General features: G+C 48.3%; 1 protein-coding gene across 4 annotated transcripts; it reads right to left on the bottom strand.

The window, feature by feature from the left end:
- Positions 1 to 2: 2 nt before the first annotated feature.
- Npr2 (natriuretic peptide receptor 2) lies at positions 3 to 16,980 on the bottom strand. Of its 4 annotated transcripts, none has more exons than XM_048331637.1 (22): positions 15,696 to 16,980; positions 14,696 to 14,901; positions 9,651 to 9,764; positions 9,103 to 9,238; positions 8,759 to 8,853; positions 8,398 to 8,530; positions 8,102 to 8,186; positions 7,146 to 7,275; positions 6,908 to 6,982; positions 6,620 to 6,697; positions 6,236 to 6,340; positions 6,031 to 6,102; positions 4,115 to 4,274; positions 3,791 to 3,946; positions 3,548 to 3,716; positions 3,257 to 3,403; positions 2,635 to 2,758; positions 2,425 to 2,493; positions 901 to 1,075; positions 732 to 830; positions 429 to 520; positions 3 to 318 (listed from the first exon to the last, which is right to left on the bottom strand). In XM_048331637.1, the coding sequence occupies exons 1-22, from the start codon at positions 16,360 to 16,362 to the stop codon at positions 253 to 255; spliced, it is 3,153 nt and encodes a 1,050-aa protein (XP_048187594.1). In that variant the 5' UTR covers positions 16,363 to 16,980; the 3' UTR covers positions 3 to 252. The 4 variants fall into 4 exon arrangements, with proteins under 4 accessions (XP_048187594.1, XP_048187634.1, XP_048187719.1 ...); XM_048331677.1 differs by having other exon boundaries at positions 7,146 to 7,266; XM_048331762.1 differs by lacking the exon at positions 6,908 to 6,982.
- Positions 16,981 to 17,986: the final 1,006 nt, after the last annotated feature.

Raw genomic sequence — 17,986 nt, 5'->3', positions numbered from 1 at the left:
TCTTGTTGTTGTTTTATACTTGGCCAAAATATTCTGGTCTAGATACACATATTTACAGAAGGTAGAGGAAGGGGACCAAGCCATAGAAGGGCCAGAATATGTACAAGACTGAGCTACAGAGGGATAAAACTTCCATATAAGGTAGGATTTTTGTGCACGTTTTCCATCTCATGTGACAAAGTCTGGTATGTGAAGAGATGATGGCCACTGCCCACCCAACTAACAGCAGCAAGAAGTGGGAAGGAGTGGGGTTTACAGGAGTCCAGGAGGTCCTTTCCGCTCTCCTAGGAGCCAGTAAGTTCGCATCTTTCCTTTTCCCTGGAATCGGGGGAGTGGACATAGTTCAGATCTCCTCTCTTACCCAGTGATTCCCCATAATCCCTTTCATCCTCCTTTTCCATGACCTCCTCCCCATGGCCTGCCATTACCTTCATCTCCACATCCCCCCGAAGCTCTAGCTGGAAGCATCCTAACTCATCCAGAGCATCTTTGGTGGTAGAGGAGACATGGATCTTCAGAGCTGGGGTGACATGGAGGACAGGAAGCAGAGTCAAGTATTGACAGTACTTGAGAGTACTTTCCTCAACCACCCACCTCTCCTCCTGATACACATTCATAGAACTCAAACATTCAAGGATGGGATATGTAGCAACTGTAATCTCCCAGACTTGAAGGAACTCTGAAGCAAGATAGATCCAAGCCCACGTAGAGGTTGAAAGCTAATGTCTCACCTTGGCCATTAGACTCCATTCGAGAAGCAGTGTTTACGGTGTCTCCAAAAAGACAATAGCGGGGCATCTTCAGACCAACAACACCTGCACAGACTGGCCCTATGAAAGGAAACAGGTTGGGAAAGCCCAGGAAATGTGGAGCCTAGGGCTAAGTGAGAGTCAGCCTTACCTGTGTGAACACCTATGCGAAGCCTCAGCTGGTCATGGGGTCGGTGGCGGATACGGAAAGAAGAGACTGCATCTAACAATGCTAGGGCCATCCGAGCAATTTCTGGTGCATGACGTTGACCATTTCGCCCTGGGAGGCCAGAAACCACCATGTAGGCATCTCCAATTGTCTCCACCTGATTTAAGGGGGGGGGAAGGGGTTTAAAAGGTCATCTCTAACTGTATCCATAGGAATGAGAAAGGATACAGTGAGACTAGCTAGACCACCAGGAGTTATGCTGATAGCCCTGGTTCTGGGAATTGGAAATAATAACCAATTTGGAACAACAAATTTCTGGTAAGTATTCAGCAAACACTTACTGAATGTGGGGACACCCTACCTGAAATAGGATATGAGCAAATTGCTTCTGCTGTCAGGAAATAAAAAGCAAGAAAACAGGCCAAACCAAGAGGCACAGAGGCTGGTTAGTAGGTAAAGCAAACCCAGTTAAATGAGCCAGACAGCTTCAACTGTTAGAAGTGAAGAATCCAGCACCTAATATTTCTAAGTATAGCAAAACAATGTAACAGAAAAGTCCTTAATTTCATGGAATATATGGTGAAATTTCTTAGGATATACATACCATGTATGGGGGTGGGGGACAGTAAAGGATAAAACTTATACCCAAATGGCTGAGAAAATAGTCCAGACTAGCCTTGAATTTGCAATCCGCCAGCCTGGGCCTCTTGAGTGCTATGATAACAGGTGCCACACCTTGCAGAAATTTTAGTGTCTGCCATGTGCTCCACACAATGTTAGCTACTTTCCATATTAAAGATAGAACAACTGAAGCTCAGGGCTTACCCACAACCACACAAGTAGCTACAAAACCAATATTCAAGTTCAGCATATCTTTATTCTTAAGAACAATAAAGCTAGGGGCTGGAGATATGGCCTAGTGGCAAGAGAGCTTGCCTCGTATACATGAGGCCCTGGGTTCAATTCCCCAGCACCACATATACAGAAAACAGCCAGAAGTGGCGCTGTGGCTCAAGTGGCAGAGTGCTAGCCTTGAGCAAAAGGAAGCCAGGGACAGTGCTCAGGCCCTGAGTTCAAGGCCCAGGACTGGCCAAAAAAAAAAAAAAAAAGAACAATAAAGCTAGCCCTTTGCCAACTCAATGACTTCAACAAAGAGTTAGGTTTTTCATATATTGCCCTTCACCCCACTAAATCAATCTGTATCTACATCCTTTGTGGTTCTTCCATGTCTAGAGGAGAAGGGAGAAGAAAAAAATGGCTAAGCTGTATTTATACCCCCAAGGAGATGGGGGCTATTTGTGGTGGTTCTGATTAGGAAATTCAAAGGGCTCGTAAGTAATTAGACATGTGTACAAGCACCCTGTTGAAGCTACATCTAACTACAAAATGCATTCCAGGACTAGTATGCCAGAGGCCCTAGAGAGAAAATGATCATGGAGTGAGTAAAGTATGTAGACGTCCAGGAGAGACTTGGTCTTAAAGGGGTCACAGGAGGAATGCTCTCACCTTGTAGACATCAAAGTTGTCGATTATGGCATCAAAGCAGGTATACAGATCATTAAGAAGTGTCACCACCTAACGGGATAAGAAAGCACAGAGAAATGTATGCCCAACTTTCTAGGACTTCTCAATGACTCAGAAAGATGTAGGAACTCTAGAACAATCTAGCCTTTCCTTTGATTGATGCCCAGGTCCCAGGCCCACCCCCTCTCTCACCTGCATGGGAGTGCTCTCAGCTGACAATGCTGTGAAGCCAACGATGTCACTGAAGTAGATGGTGACACTGTCAAAGGCCTCTGCTTGTACAGTCTCTCCCCGTTTTAACTGCTCTGCCACTGAACTAGGAAGCAAGAGGGCAGTGTGAATACAACTCCAAGAAAAAGGGTAGGAGGGAGAGAGGAAAGCATATGTAGCTACAGTAGAACAGAAGTTGTGATGGGAAAGTTGGGCTTTGTGAAGGAAAAGGAAACCCACTGAGAAACATTCCTTGGCTTGAGGCTAGGTGCACAAGTGGTGATGGACTAAAAGGGGATCTAAAAAGGGGTGAGAGCTAAGTATCTCAAGTTAGAGTTGTCTTACATATACTAGCTGCATCAATAATGAGGTAGAGTAGTGTCCTAAAGAGGAAGGATTAGCAGCCAAAAAGAAGGGGATCACAGTTCATTTGGGGGGAGAGAGAGAGAAAGCATTTAGCCTATAGCCAAAAGGGCTCACTGTGGCAAGAAGTAACAAAACAAGGTCCTGGGGTTTGGAGGTGAGTTTTCAGGAGGCTGATGAAACAGAATCCAACAGAGCTAGACTCTGAAGGAAAATTCAGGAAGTGGAAGGAAGGTCTCACTGGGGTAGAATTTGGTAGAGCAGTGCCTCAGCCTTGCGTTTTTCCTCTAGATAGGCCTGTGTGCGTTCCTCCACCAGCTTCTCCAGGTTGTTGGCATACTGTTCCATGCGCAGCAAGAGGTTGTCCAATATACTGGTGCCACCCTCCCTGCAGAAGGGCCAAGATATGACACCCGCTCCAGATTCTTGAGCCTGCCAGGCCTTCTTATCCAGGCCTCCCGCCCCACCTTATCCACTAGGAACAGTGTGGCATCAATCCCTAGGCAGTCCTTTCCCCTCAATGGTCTCTCACTTGTTAAAGCGGCGGATGAAGCCCTTGATCTGTCCAAAGTCCGGCCGCTCAGCTGGGTCCTGGGCCCAACATCGCTCCATCAACAAAACTAGCTCTTCATTCAATTGGGTGCGGTCAATGCTTGGCCGGAAATAGGGCCGCTGACCATTTCGGACCTTCTGAACAATCTCTGAAGATGATAAAAAGGGTTGAAGAATAGGATCCCTCAGGAAAAGAGGCTGTGGGTAGTGGATTGACTCTCACCTTTGGGGCTGAGGTCCAAACCCTCTAAGTAGAAAGGACCACTGCGAAGTGCTATCTCCTGTAGGATGATTCCAAAGCTATAGACATCAGCTTTCTGCATGCCTGTGGTGGGCAAGGGGTTCCCACTGAGCAGTTCCGGGGCAGTCCACAGCTTCTCTGAAAAGAGGGAACAGAGCTGGCCAAATTCCCAAGACAGAGTACCCCCATAGCCCATACAGGTTCGTCTCCATATCACTACCACACCTCCCTCTCCTACCCTCCCTGAGGGAAATGATTGAGGCTAGAGGAGCACTATAAAAAGTGGATCGTGGGGGCAAGCCTCACTGGCATAGAGAGCATGGCTGTCATCAGGTTCAGCGGTTGATCGGAAACTGGCCAGGCCATAGTCTGTGATTTTGAGCACAAAACGACTATCCACGACACAGTTGGAGGACTTGAGACTTCCATGAGATGAAATAATGCTGTTGTGGAGAAAGGCCATGCCCTGTAGGATACAGATTAGCAATCCATCATATCTGGATTACACCACCTACTCACCGGGAGATGGACACCAGCTAGCTGCCTAAAAGTTTTAGGGCCATAAAAACAAGAAACCAATCTTAGGAGATATCCTTTGCACAGTTTTCACTCAGGGAACAGGTAGAATAGGAGTCATTGCTTCCTGGTACCAGAAATAGTATACATGTACCCAGGCACCAAAGGCAAAAGAATTGCTTGAGGCTAGGTAGGGATAAGGGGAAGTACCAATGATTACCTTGGGAAAAACGAACAGACCTATGAGGATGAACTCCAAAAAGAATACAACACCCACAGTAACTTGACTGCTAGTTGAGAAGACAGAGCTTGAGATACAGGTACAAGAAATAGCTGGAAGCATCAAAGAAGACTAACAAGTTGGAAGCTATAATATACAACCATGTATGGACAAACTGAGCAAGGAAGAATATGTTCTAAAAAAGCGATGCTGAACAAGAAGTACATATAACAGTAAATAAGAAAAACTTGGAAAATAGACAAAAGTAGACAAATGCCAGGCCGATGTGGAAACCTGAAACTGCTGATTCCAGGGGCCGGTGATGAGAGAACTTTTGCCTCCAAAGGTCTAAAAGACCAATGGGTAGGGCAATGCTTCCCCAACCCAAACCCTGACCCCTCCTAAGTCAGCACAGGTGAGAGAGACAAAGAATAGGAAGTTCTATGGGCTAGCCTAAAACACCAGTGTCAGCTGTGGACTGCAATGATTCATAGCCAGTTTTCCTGTATATTTATTTTGAGAATCTTCAAACTAGTGGATTATAAGGATACTTTCCAAAACCACTTTCCATTAAAGTCATTGTTCTCTTGAGAGTCATGCTTTTTTGTCATCACACCACTAGTTGAACACGATATTGACTTTCCTTAATATTTTTCTCTTTTTTAATGGCAAATGTTTGCTTTTGGATTAGAAAAATAACCACAGCAACCTTCAGATACAGTGTGGGGTGAGCCACTAGGCTTGTTTGCTGACTCTTAGTCTTGCTTCTAAACACCTATCCAACCCGTGCAAGATTCAGCTCTATGTCTCCCAATTGATGGGCCTTAAGGTCCTTTAAAAATAGCTAAAATCTTGTACATTGAAAAAGTAAAGATTTAGTATAATTTTCCTCGTTTTCTCTTAGTTTAAACAGTTTTTTAATTTTAGTTTCTGGACAAAAGATCATAATAGACAGCCAAATAATGGTCAAGGAATAAGATGATGAGAGGAAAAATGGGAGATAAATGTTTGGAGACTACACTCATCTTTTCTCTGCTAAGAGATTTTAATATGATTTCTCAGAGATAAAATAGATGCTGTAGAGACATCTGAGCTATCTAGTTCAGGAAGATAAACTTTCTCTAGATGCAGGACTCCTTTGTGGCAGATAAACCATTCTCTTCAAATATAAATTCCAAAACCCTTGTTTACCCATTATTACCCAACCACAGGAATAAGGGGAGATAGAGAAATCAGGGTACAGACATTGAAGGAGAGAAATTATAGACAAGACTGAACAATGGGGGAATTTCAAAGTAGATAAACTATCAGAGCATGGTGATACACATCTTTTACCCTAGCACTCATAAGGCTAAAGAAAAAGTATTATGAGTGCAAGGCCAACCTGGACTACAGGGTGATTTTCAAACCAACCAGTGGAGGCTACATAGCAAGACCCTATCTCAAAAAAAAAAAAAAGTAAAGTGAATGAACTTTTAAGACTCACCTTAACTAGATCATTAATGAGTGAATAACGAAACATCCAGTCCAAGTTGATGCTGTCATTTTCTAGAATATCCTGGTGACATAGAAGAAAAGATCATGTGTCTGTCCCCATCCCACTGACTAGATCACTTGGCAGAGTCAATGTAACTTTGTGGGGCAGGGTGTCCCCCACTCCAGCCCCACCATCTTCTCCACCTGTCCCTCACTTGTAAGCTTCCACGTGGACAGTACTCTGTGACAATGCAAATGTTGGGAGGGTCTATGCAAGCTCCAATGAAGCGAGTAAGGTGATTGAACTGAACGTCTCTCATCTAGCAGAAAAACAATGGGCAGAGCTTTTAAAAAAAAAAAAAAAAGATTCCGAAACCTACCTCTATAAGACAGGGCCCTTTCTCTTAGTTATATCACCAATATGAATTAATTAAAAATAAACCCTTGCCCTTCCAGCTAATGTTACTATCCCATACCTTTCTCTTAGTTATATCACCACTATGAATTAATTAAAAATAAACCCTTGCCCTTCCAGCTAATGTTACTATCCCATACCTCCCCTTTGCCTCTCTGCCTCCCATCCATACTGCATTACATACATGCTTGAGTTCAAACAGAACCTGCCGGGTCAGCTCAATGCGCTTCTTATTTACGTGTTTGATGGCAACAACATTTCCCTGAAGGGGTGGGGGTGAAAGGAAGAGGAAAATACATATCAGAAGGAGTTTCTGGAGACTAGGAAACACTGGAGAATTGTGGGAGCATCCAGGAGCTCAGCTGGGCATGGGGAGGGGACTATCAGGGGCAGAGGTTCAGGGGCAGATGTAGCAGATGGGGATGAGACAAGATGAAATGGTGGGGACCAGAACAAGCAGATGACTGTTCACCTTGAAGTGACCGGTGTTGGCAAAGATCTGGTATTTCCCATGGGCTGTCATGAGCGAGCCGTAACTGGATCCCCGCTGGGGCCAAGGGCAACATGGAGGCGGAAGGATGAAAGGAACATTAGATGATGGTGGTAGTGCAGGGACTATCATTACAGGCCAGTGTGCTGGGAAAGGTCCAGGGTAAGAAAGGACAGGAACTCAGAGGGAGGTGGAAGAAACAGCAGAGACAAGGGCTCACCAGGGACAGCGTGAGTCGGCTGCCTGCACCTTTATGATAGCGTTCTGAGTTGCCAAACTGCAGTTCTTCCCAGCGAATCCGCCACAGCATGCTAGCCAGCTCCTTCTCCAGCATCAGTTTTCTGTAAGGACTGCACTCCTCAGTTGACTGGTAAGCCCAATCCCACCACCCCCTGAGCCAGAGGCTTCCTGCAGCTCCTGAATCTACAGCCCTCAGGAAACAGGACTGGAAGATAAGGACCCATTTACTACATGCCTGGCACATGCTTATGAACACTCACAAACAGGGATGCTGGAAATAAAAGGATTTTTTTTTTCTGCTTTGATTCAAAGCAGGATCTTGCTATGTAGCTCAGACTGGTCCTGAATTTTAGATCCTTTTGCCTCAGCCTTCTGAGTTCTGGGATTACAGACATGCAGCACCAAGCCTGGAGATAGCTGCTTTCCTGTTGTTGTTGTTGTTGTTGTTGTTGTTGTTATGATGTTTGTTTTTCTTTATTTTCCCCCCAGTGCTAGGACCAAACTCAGGGGCATGATTGTACTAAACAAGCATTCTACTACTGAGCCACATTCTCCAGCCTGTAGTTCTTTCTGAAAATGAGAGCATCCATTGAAAATTTTCCTTTGGTCTTAAGCATATCTAAAGCATTATTTAAGTTTTGCAAAATGACACACTCATGTAATCTCAGCACACAAGAGGGTCTCAAATTTAAGGTTAGCCTATGCTATATAAGGAGACACTGTCTCAAAAAGAAAAATCAATAGTTTGTATATCTAGGCTAGAATCAAAAGTAGAACAAACACCTAGTCTGAAAGACAAAAGTAAAAGGCTATAGAGGAAGGGACAACTTCCAGATGAGTAAATCTGCTCCCCCTACCTTAGATTACAGGAACCTCCTGGCTAACCCTTGGGAATGGGGAAATACATAGAAGGTCAGTGAAAAGCCCAGAACTCACCGGAAAATTAGGAAGCTGGAAACACCAAACATGATGAAGGTGATTCCTGTGCCCAGAGCCACAATTGCCAGAGTGGAAAGTGGAGCTGAAGGGGAGAGAGGGACCCTGAGAAAGACTGTAGGGGGTAGGAAAATGGGGAGGGGGAGCAGGAAGTGCAAGGAGTAGACAGCTTTCTAGAGGGAAAGAGGAAGGAGGGAGGGCTGTAGACAGAGATAAAAACACAGCTGAGAATGGGGAGCCAGTGAGGGTGGAGGAGAAGGGAGGAGGGATTGCTCCCAGTGCCTGCACACACCCACTTTTATCACAGGATGGGTCGTCCAAATCAAAGGCACAGGGGGGATTGTCCAAGGGCGGGGCCCCCTTCACCCAGGGAATAGGTCGTCCTGTCCACCAAATCTGCTTCTCAGCTCCCGAGTAGTGGGCTGCAGGCTGTGAGGAAGCAGAACACTGGGCCCACAGGCCTGCCCACCCCAACCTCCTCCCCAAACCCCAGGCATCTCCTTGCTCTCCTTCCCAAGCTGCTACCTGGCCAGGATGCCATTCCAGCAGAGGACACAAGTCCCTGCCTCTAGAGTCTGTGATTGAACCCGCTGAACCCTTCACAGCTGGATTTTACGGAGTCAATTCAATTCTTTTCCCTGACCCCTCCCCCATCACCTGAAAGTCTCCAGACTCCAAGTCTCCCATGGCCCACAGGACAAAATCAGTCTCCCGGTCATTATTCTTGTCCATAACAACCAGTCCAGTGACGCCTAGGGTAGAGAAGAGTGCCCAGCTCATTTAAAGACCTTTCCTATGTCCTCCTCCTCTTCCCACCCACCCCCATGTCTCCAGCTGTCTCAGAGTCTGTCCCAGCCCCATCCCCAAAGTATGGTCACCTCTACCCTATGACTCCTAATGAGTCTGCCTCTCTCTCCCTGCTCCCTCTGTCGTGTTTCTTTTCTTTCTCACTCATGAGTCTGTTATCAGCCCTCAGGCCTCCACCTGCTACTCTTCAGTACCATGGTATCTCCGGCCCTGCATCTTCTCCACAATGCGAAGCCCATCTTCCCGGGTGCCTCCTTCCTGTAGTGTCTCATTCAGGACTTCAGCGTAGAGCAGGATCCCATCATAGAAGCAGCCAGCGATGAGGTTCATCTGGGGATAGCAATGTTGGCAATGCTCTCTAATGTCCTGTGAGGTCCCCTACCCTACCCTCTTCCTCATCATTGCAGTCTTGTACTTATTCTCTCTTCTGACTTACTTTCTTCCCTCCTCTTACCCCTAAAGGGGCCATCCCTACCTAACTGGGTCTGGGGCAGAAAGAAATACCCTGGAAGTGAAAAGCCCAACAGGTTTGCTCCATAGCTAAGACTTGTTGTTGAGTTATAGAGGGGAGTCCTTCTTCACAGTCTGCACTGACAGGAAAGAGAGAAGAAAAAAGAGAGAGGAGAGGAGAGGGGGAGGGGAAGGGGAAAGTGAAGGGGGAGGAAGAGGGGGAGGGAGAGGGAGAGGGAGAGGGGGAGGAAGAGAGAGAGAGAGAGAGAGAGAGAGAGAGAGATCTACTCACCAGGGATGGGGCCAGCTCCACACCAAAATCTTCCTTGGCTCTTATCAGTAGACGATTCTGGAATTCTTGATACTCAGGATTTGGGGGTTCTCTGTATGTGATCACCAATACTGTCTATACCAGCAGAACAAGAGGAAGAAGGAAGAGAAATCAAGATGAAGAGGAGGAGAAGAGTCAGGACAAGGAAACTCATTCATATGTGTATGCTATAAAATATACACAGTGGAATCTGAAGACCAGAGGAGGATTAAGCTATGTAGGGAATGGGAGGGGGGAGATGGACTAAAGGGGTAATGGCACTCTTTCAGGAAAGGCAGAGAGGGCTGGCTCTGGCAGGCAAGACCAGAAAGTAACAGATGAAGTCAACTTCACATCCAAAGCTCATCAGCTCCCTCACCTCCTGACCACCACTAGGCCTCCTGCCAGGCCACCTCCAGCTCCTACAAGTTCCTTCTTCCCATCCTTTTGGGTACCTGTCACTATCAAGACAACACTCCTCAACAGCTCCTCTCCAATGGGTTAAATAGTGTTAACGCTGGAATTTAAAAAGATTTCAGGACCTATGACAACTGAGGGAAATACCTGTGAAATATTCATTTCCCATGTCTGGAATGCCTGCCATAATCCCCACTATTCAGTTTACTAAGAAAACAAGTCACATATCCTCACACATTGATTAGATAAGCAAATCACACATGTTACAGCCACACATACATTTCACTGGCACAAGCCAGCCTGCCTCTGTTCCTCATCAATGTGCCTGCCTGGTTCCCCCAAGGCCTCGTTCTCCCCTTCTTTAGCTGCTGGACAGCTAAGTCTGAGATCACACAGTCATCGAAACCAGGCTCTGTTCAGTTGTGTGTATGTAATGGGAAATGTGACTTTGTGTAATGATACACTAAAAAAAAACCTAGTTATTTCTACCAGGTTTGTTCATTCTTGTCATAGTACATGTGGGCCATAGAGATACTAAATATATTAGGTGTGATCCATAATCAGTTACAGATAGGGAATAATGAAGTTAACTTCTAATACACATTCATTATATTAGATCAGAATCTTCTTCAAACACACTTTTATTTGTTCTCTTCAAACGGACTTTGTTTATTTGTGACAGGCTCACTATGAAGCCCAAGCTACCTTCAAACATGAGATTCTTGCTAGGTGCCTGTGGCTCAGGCTCCTTAACAACTAAATAGAAGGCTGAGATCTGAGAATCATTCTTTGAAGCCAGCCAGAGCCGGAAAGTCCATGAGACTCTTATCTCCAATCAATCACAAAAAAAAAAAAGGAGGGGGCTGGGAATATGGCCTAGTGGCAAGAGTGCTTGCCTCATATACATGAAGCCTTAGGTTCGATTCCTCAGCACCACATATGTAGAAAAGGCCAGAAGTGGCACTGTGGCTCAAGTTGGCAGAGTGCTAGCCTTGAGCAAAAAGAAGCCACGGACAGTGGTCAGGCCCTGAGTTCAAGCCCCAGGACTGGCAAAAAAAAAAAAAAAGAAAGAAAGAAAAAAATGAATGAATTGGAACTGTAGCTCACGTCATAAAGTGTCAACCTTGAGTGAAAAAGTTACAGGACAGCACCTAGGCCCTGAATTCAAGCCTCATGAGCCGCCATGCCTAGCTTAATTATTTTTATAGAGAATTTACATATTTGATTATATGCTTCTAATATCCTTCCACTCTCAGGCAAAAAAAATAGCAGTAGGTACTAGAGGCTATAAGACTTAGGAAGGGTTTGTTCAGAAACACTATTCTAAGAATAAAAAGAAAAACAGAAACAGGAAGCTGTTGACAAATAATATAAAATGTCAGCAAAAGAGCTTGCAAAGACCAATTTATATTTCATATATATTATATATTTCATATATATTTATATATGAAGATTCATGATAACTTGCTAACACCTGTTGCTGGGCTAGAAGTACTCAAACTTTAGCACACAATTCTCTTGCCACAGCCTCCACTCCCAGGTACTAGGATTACAGGTATCAGCTCTACTCTCTAAATGAATTCCTATCCTCACCTTCTCTCCCCCACACACACTTTAATTCAACAAATATGTTTTGAACACCCACCCCGTGCTAGGCACATAGTATATAAAGATGATGTTTGATCCCTGCCCTCAAGCAAATATGGCTGAATAGGAGAGAAAAGTCATAGCAATAAACTGAAGTTTACAGCCCTGCCTCCGCCCCCATCTCCCCCCACCATGCCCCAAACCCTATAGCTGACAAATAGCCCCACTGGTACCTTTGCCTTCAGTTGACATTCTCCTAGCAAGGCTTTGGACCAAGGCCTCACCTCACTATTTTTTCTAGGCTAGTCAGGTCTGGGATCCTGTCGCCCACCCATGGGCTGGTGTCTTCTCTTTCTGCTCCTTTAATTGGCTGGTACTGACCACTCACCTTTCTTGCTCCATCCCCTGCCCTGTGTCAAGCACTGGTAAAGAATGAGAGAAGGGCTGGGAATACGGCTTAGTGGTAGAGTGCTTGCCTAGCATGCATGAAGCCCTGGGTTCAATTCCTCAGCACCATATAAACAGAAAAGTCAGAAGTGGCGCTGTGGCTCAAGTAGTAGAGTGCTAGTCTTGAGCAAAAAGAAGCCAGGGACAGTGCTCAGGTCCTGAGTTGAAGCCCCAGGACTGGCAAAAAAATAAATAAATAAAAAGAATGAGAGAAGCTTTGCCAGAAAACAGCTCAGCACCCCTTACCCTCACCTGACCCCAGCCTATACCTTAGTTTCCCTCCCCCACCTTTGGTATATTCTTGACTGCCTGTAACAAAACTTCTATTTTCCTGTTCAAATAAGGCCCAAAGTGACAAAGAAACTAAGAATTCAACTCAAACTCCCTCTTCTCCCTGCTCCAAGTGCTGGAGACCCTGAGAATGCAGCAATTCTTCTGCAAAACAGAAGTTTCTCTTCTATAAAGAGTGCTGTCCCGAGGGCTACATTATTCTCCTACCCAGGATGTTATGGACTTCCCTTTACCATAGTAGCTAAGGTTTTCTTCTCCTGACAGTTCCTTTACTTTTTCTTTCTGGCAATTCTTTTCACAATCAGTTTCTAGACTTGTATTCATTTGCTTACTCACCCACTATCAATCTCTCCAAAAAGAGAGAACTCTAAAAAAACAAGAATCACGTCTATTGTATTCTCTACTACATTACTAGTACCTAGCACAGAGAAAGAGATCTAATAGGTACTTAGTAAAAACACCAATGGAATGAGTCCATCAGTCTTCAAATAAATCAAGCATGAAATAATACTATGTTCTCCAGTAAAGAGAACTAAGTATAAGAGTGGGAAATTCAGCTTAACCGGGGATTCAGGGATTATTTCCTAGAAGGAAAAGTAGCAGCCTGAGTCTCGAAGAATATGAAAACAGCATCCAGACACAAAAGGTAATAAGTTATTTTAGGAAGAAATTAAAGCATCAACAAAACCTGTCCTGCCACTGCCTGTTTTCAAGTGTGACACTCACAGACTCATACTCAGGCGGGCAAACAGATATGTCATTCACAGTCAGTCACAACCAAATATATAATCACAGCCACATAAAACCTTACTCACTGGAGAAGAATGGCCACCCAGGTCTGGCCCTTGTACTCATCTATTTAGGACGAAAGAAATTCAAAATGTAAAGGACCTTAAGGTCACTCCATAAGCCAACTCAACTCCTTTTTGGAAAAAGTGAGAGACGTGGCTAAACAAATATGCAACACAGAAACCAAAGAAAAATTGTTAAGAGAGCCAGAGAAAGATTCAAGGGTACGATTTTGTGAGGCACAGATTTGGGGTGAGGAAAAAACAGATACTGCAGACCAAAGGAGCAAAGAGCACCAAGTGCTGGGGCACCTGAGGGAAACGGCATTATTCAGATAGATTCCTGTGCAGAAGCACATGGGGGCTGAGACCACAACAATGGACTGAGGACAGAAACTCTTAAACATCATGATAAAGGGTCTAGATTTTATTCTGCAGAAAGCAACTCATCAAAAGTTTGGCGCACAGGGCCTGGGCAAGGGGTGGGGGTAGGGGAGTGTCATAGCTCATGTGTAATGGTACCCTGCCTTGACTAACAAGTGCAAGATCCTGAGTTCAAACTCCAGTACTAGGAAAAGAGAGAGATAAGCAGAGGAGGGAAATTAATAGTCACACCAACCCTCTCTACAAATTCTTCCTTCAATCAGATCCACTTCTTTCCTATCATCCCCCCTTCGTTTAAGATGTATCACTTCACTCCTTTCTAATCAATCAACTGGTCCCACTGCCTGGTATTCTCCTTTTCTTCTAATCTAATTTGATTTCCATCACTATATTTACTATCACACACACACACACACACACACACACACACACACACACACACGGACTCCAAATTCAAGTCCTAATGCCTTAAGGTTTAGAGTTCTCCTTAATCTACCCTTGCCATTTTATTTCCTATGTGTGCTACAAGTGAACCCTTCCTTCTTACCAGACCAGTATCTTCTCCCAAATATGTCCACCCCTCTTTTCTCTTTACACAGGCTTCCTGGATCCCTCACCCATGCTGACTATCAATCTGACATCTACCATAATAGTCAAAATAGTCTCACTTCCTTCACAAAGGCATCCTCTCAACTCACCCCACACCAACTCTTCATCCTCTGAACTGGAGTTCTCAATGTCTGCTCCAGACACACAATCACCTTTCACAAGCCTTACCTGACTGTACCAATAGTGAAGCCTCATCTCTCTAGAAAGGGTGACAGCCTTGCTGAGGGTAAGGCTCAGATTTTATTCCCTGAACTTGTTCCTGCAGAGTCTAGTCTACTTAGGAAAGCCAGTGTCCTAGGATTTTGGAGGAGGCCAAAGTCAGTCTTGGCAGCAGATGCACAAAGAGACACAAAGCTTGGGAAGAAAGGAAGGGTGATACCAGACTCTGAAAGTTCCTCTAGCTCACAACTCTCACCTTGTTCTTGGGGTTCCCTTGGAGGGCTCCTTCCTGAAGGACAGAATCTCCAACCAAGGATCCCTTCCCCCACTCCTTTCAAATGGTACCTGAAAGGCCTCTCTGAGGGCCTGGGCCTGTTCCTGGGTGCGATTGTCCTGCCACGGCCGGCCTGTAGAGCGTGTAGGCCCTGCCCGGAGACTCTCCCCAAAGACATCCAGGTAAAAGAAGACATAGTCTCCATTGGTCAGGTTCTCCCTCTGGGCCTGGAGCAGGATCTCATGCAGCATCTCCAGAGGGCCGCAGATATACACAACTGGGAGCAGACACATGACAGTGGAGCACCCTGATAAGGCATCCAGGACCCCACAGGCCCCCTCTTTGAATCATCTGCATGTCCCCTCATTAGCAAAGGAGTGCCCAATCTATTGACCACCCAACAGATGCACTTTTCCCTAGAAGCTCCCATCATGAGTGCCCTGAGGCCATATAGACCATCTGGCAGAAGTCTGACTTGCAGGCCCCAGAGGAAGACACTGATGATTCAAGCCCTCCCTTTCCCCAGAGCCTTGACTGCTGCTCCTCACCAGCCCTCCCCAATCTGCCTTGCTTTTCCCTAGGCTCATAGGTACTGGCTCCTGACAGTTTCCCCCTTCTAGCTTTAGCCTGTCTTTCCCAACCAAATCTGTCAAGCTCTGAACCAATTCGGGGTGTCCTTTCTCTTTATGCTACAAAGGGGTCTTGGTCCCCCAGACTGGGACCAAGGCAAACAGACATGCACACACTTCAAAGAGGCCATCACTATTCTAGGACAGTCACACTTCTTTCCCAAACTCAACATCCTCACACTGCCCCAGTGCATTCTCCTGAGAAAAGCCTCACTCCTTCCTTACACTGTCCATCTCCTGGGCTACCTCTGGCCCATGATACCCACCAGCCAGGTTCCTAGTACCTGGGTCCTCTCACAGGGGTTTGGTCCACATTTCCTTCACCAGACCAACCACCACCCAGCTTACCCCCAGCTGATGGCCGTCTAGCTTCCCCCTGCTGAGCTCTAGGGACATGCCCACCCACCTCCCTTGACCCTAATACCGCCTGGGCCACACTCACTGCGCCCGTTGGCCCGGATGAAGTGGGTGGCCTGCTCGGGCCCCCCTGGCTCTCGGGCGTACACTTGGTGCTGCACACTGAGGTTGCTGCCCTGCAGGGCCTCAAAGACTCCCTCGATGGTGAAGTAGTGCGGCCGGTCATCTGTGCGGGCATCCAGATAGAGCAAGGCAGCACGGGCAGTCCAGTTGAAGTGCCCGTGTAAGGTCACTACAAACTCACCCAGCTTGGGAGCCGAGGGACCAGTGCGCACCAGGGTACGATAATGCTCATTCTTAGCCGCAAAGCCAGAGGCCATGGCACCGGCAGTCAGCAGGGGAAGGCGCCAGTGGGAAGCAAAGCGGGCCACCGAGGCAGCAGGGTACACGCAACCAGGGCCCAACAGCAGGTCAGGGTCATGGTACAGCTTGAGGTCCACGGCGCGCAAGGGAGCCAGGTACTCAGAGCAGGCGCCATCTAGTTCAGAGCTGACAAACCGCAGGTCCACGGGCAATGCCCGGCCCAGTGCTTCCACGGCGAGTGCCACAGCAGGACCCACCCGTGGCCAGGCCCAGGCATAGCTCAGATTGTGTTCTGGCAGCACCACAGCTAGTGTCAAGTTCCGCGCCCCCGGAGGACGCACCCCACCTGCCAGGGCTGCCACCAGCAGCAGCAGTGATGGCAGTGCCATGGCCCCCAGAACCTGGGGCCGCTCTGGCCTACCCGGCAGGCACAAGCACCACCCAGCCTGGAGCCTGGGGAAGAGGGCCGGCAAGAGAAGTGCCTCAGAACAAGCCAAGGCGACCGGCTAGGATAGAGAAAGTGCCGGGGACCGCGCCAGAAGAGGATGGGAGGAAGCGTGGGGTGGGCAAGGAGTGGGCAACCAGCCTGAGGCTAGGGCAAAGGATAGGGTGGCAAGAGGAGGGAGGGACCCGGGGGGGGCACCCCGCGACCAGGCGGGATGGGGACAGTGCTGGGTGAAGTGGCCTGACGATCCAGAGCTGAGAAGGAGGGGGTTTGAGCCTGGGGCGGGCTGGGGGTGGGGGGAAGCTGGGGGCACCCCACAGCTTGCAGGATCTGGGAGGGCAGGCAGCGGCGACAAACAGGACCGGGGCAGGCGGGGAGCTAAGCGAGGCCTGGGCCCGGAGGGGAGGGGAAGGCAGGGGTCACTCTCCCGGCGAAGGCTTCTCCCGAAGCTCCGGCTTGGACTAACGGGCCCAGGCGCCGGTCCCATCCGGAGCAGCGGCGGCCCCGCCCGTGTCCCCCGCTTCTCTCCGCTCTGCTCTTCCTGGGCCCCGGCGGCCCGAGCCGCCCCGCCGCCGCTGCCTCCCGCCCCCCACCCCCCCGCCTGGGCCCCCTGCGCGCGCGCGCGCGCCGCTCGCTCGTCCGGGTCAGGTCGCCTTGGCCCCAGCGCGTCTCCGCTCGCTGCGCCCGGTGGTGGCTGCCGAGTGTGACTTCCCGGGCAGGCCGCCCGCCCCCCGCCCCGCCCTCCCCCGCCGCCCGCCCCCGCCCCCGCGTGGCCCCACCCTCCAGCGCCTGCTGCCTCCCCCCCCCCCCGACCCACGCCCTCCCCACCCACCCCCTACCCCAGTGCCTGCGGACCTCCTTGCCACCCAGCCGGTGAGGGCCTGGGGGGGCTCCTCACTAGGGCTTCGCAGGGCCCGGTTCCTGGCGGGGAGGGGGGGTTCCCACCACTTGAAGGGCCTCCCCCTCCCTCTGCTTCCCGCAAGCACCAGGTCCACCAGGCCTCTCCCATCTGACACAGTCCAGAGACCCCAAGAGCCTGTCTTCTCTCCTCCTTTACTCTGATGATCTTAGGGTTCTTCTCTCACCCCTCAAGTCCCTCAATTGCTCCAGTCTCCAGGAAGCAATCCGGACTCCCCAAACATTTGGTATCCATTTAGGTATGGTTCCTTTGTCTAGGAAACCATACTAACTCTCCTAAATGCCGGAACCCTCACTCCTTTGACAGGGTCTCACAGACCTGCGCACTGAAAGAGGCCCCTTCCCCACCCAGAGCTCCTGTGTGCCACTCTTAGCGAACCCTAACAAAGCCCCCAGTCTTCTTTCCCGGGCCTCGGCCTCCTCTTCCTGGCTTCCTGGCCTCTCTCTCATACCCACTTCCACCAGCCTCCAGGTCCAGGGCCTTGTCTCTCCTTTGTCCTTCAATACAACACAGGCTAGCTGCAGGTGAAGGCTTATAGACTAAGCCCGACAGACCACAGCAGTGGAAGCCCATTGTACCCCACCTTAGTTTCCATCCCATTTCCTGGCTTTTAGCCTAGGAAGTTCACCAAGGTCCCCCACATTTGGAG

The sequence above is a fragment of the Perognathus longimembris genome, chromosome 1 (genome assembly GCF_023159225.1).
Source record: "Perognathus longimembris pacificus isolate PPM17 chromosome 1, ASM2315922v1, whole genome shotgun sequence".
Lineage (NCBI taxonomy): Eukaryota > Metazoa > Chordata > Mammalia > Rodentia > Heteromyidae > Perognathus > Perognathus longimembris.
Note: the sequence above shows the minus strand (reverse complement) of the source record. Positions and strands in the feature narration are given on the sequence as shown.

Excerpts from the sequence above, each read along its gene's own strand:
- Npr2 (XM_048331637.1), bottom strand. The coding sequence starts at position 16,362 with ATGGCACTGCCATCACTGCTGCTGCTGGTGGCAGCCCTGGCAGGTGGG. Across the intron at positions 8,187-8,397 it reads CGACCCATCCTGTGATAAAA|CTCCACTTTCCACTCTGGCA; the intron begins GTGGGTGTGTGC and ends TCTCCCCTTCAG. Across the intron at positions 6,103-6,235 it reads GTCCACGTGGAAGCTTACAA|GATATTCTAGAAAATGACAG; the intron begins GTGAGGGACAGG and ends CTATGTCACCAG.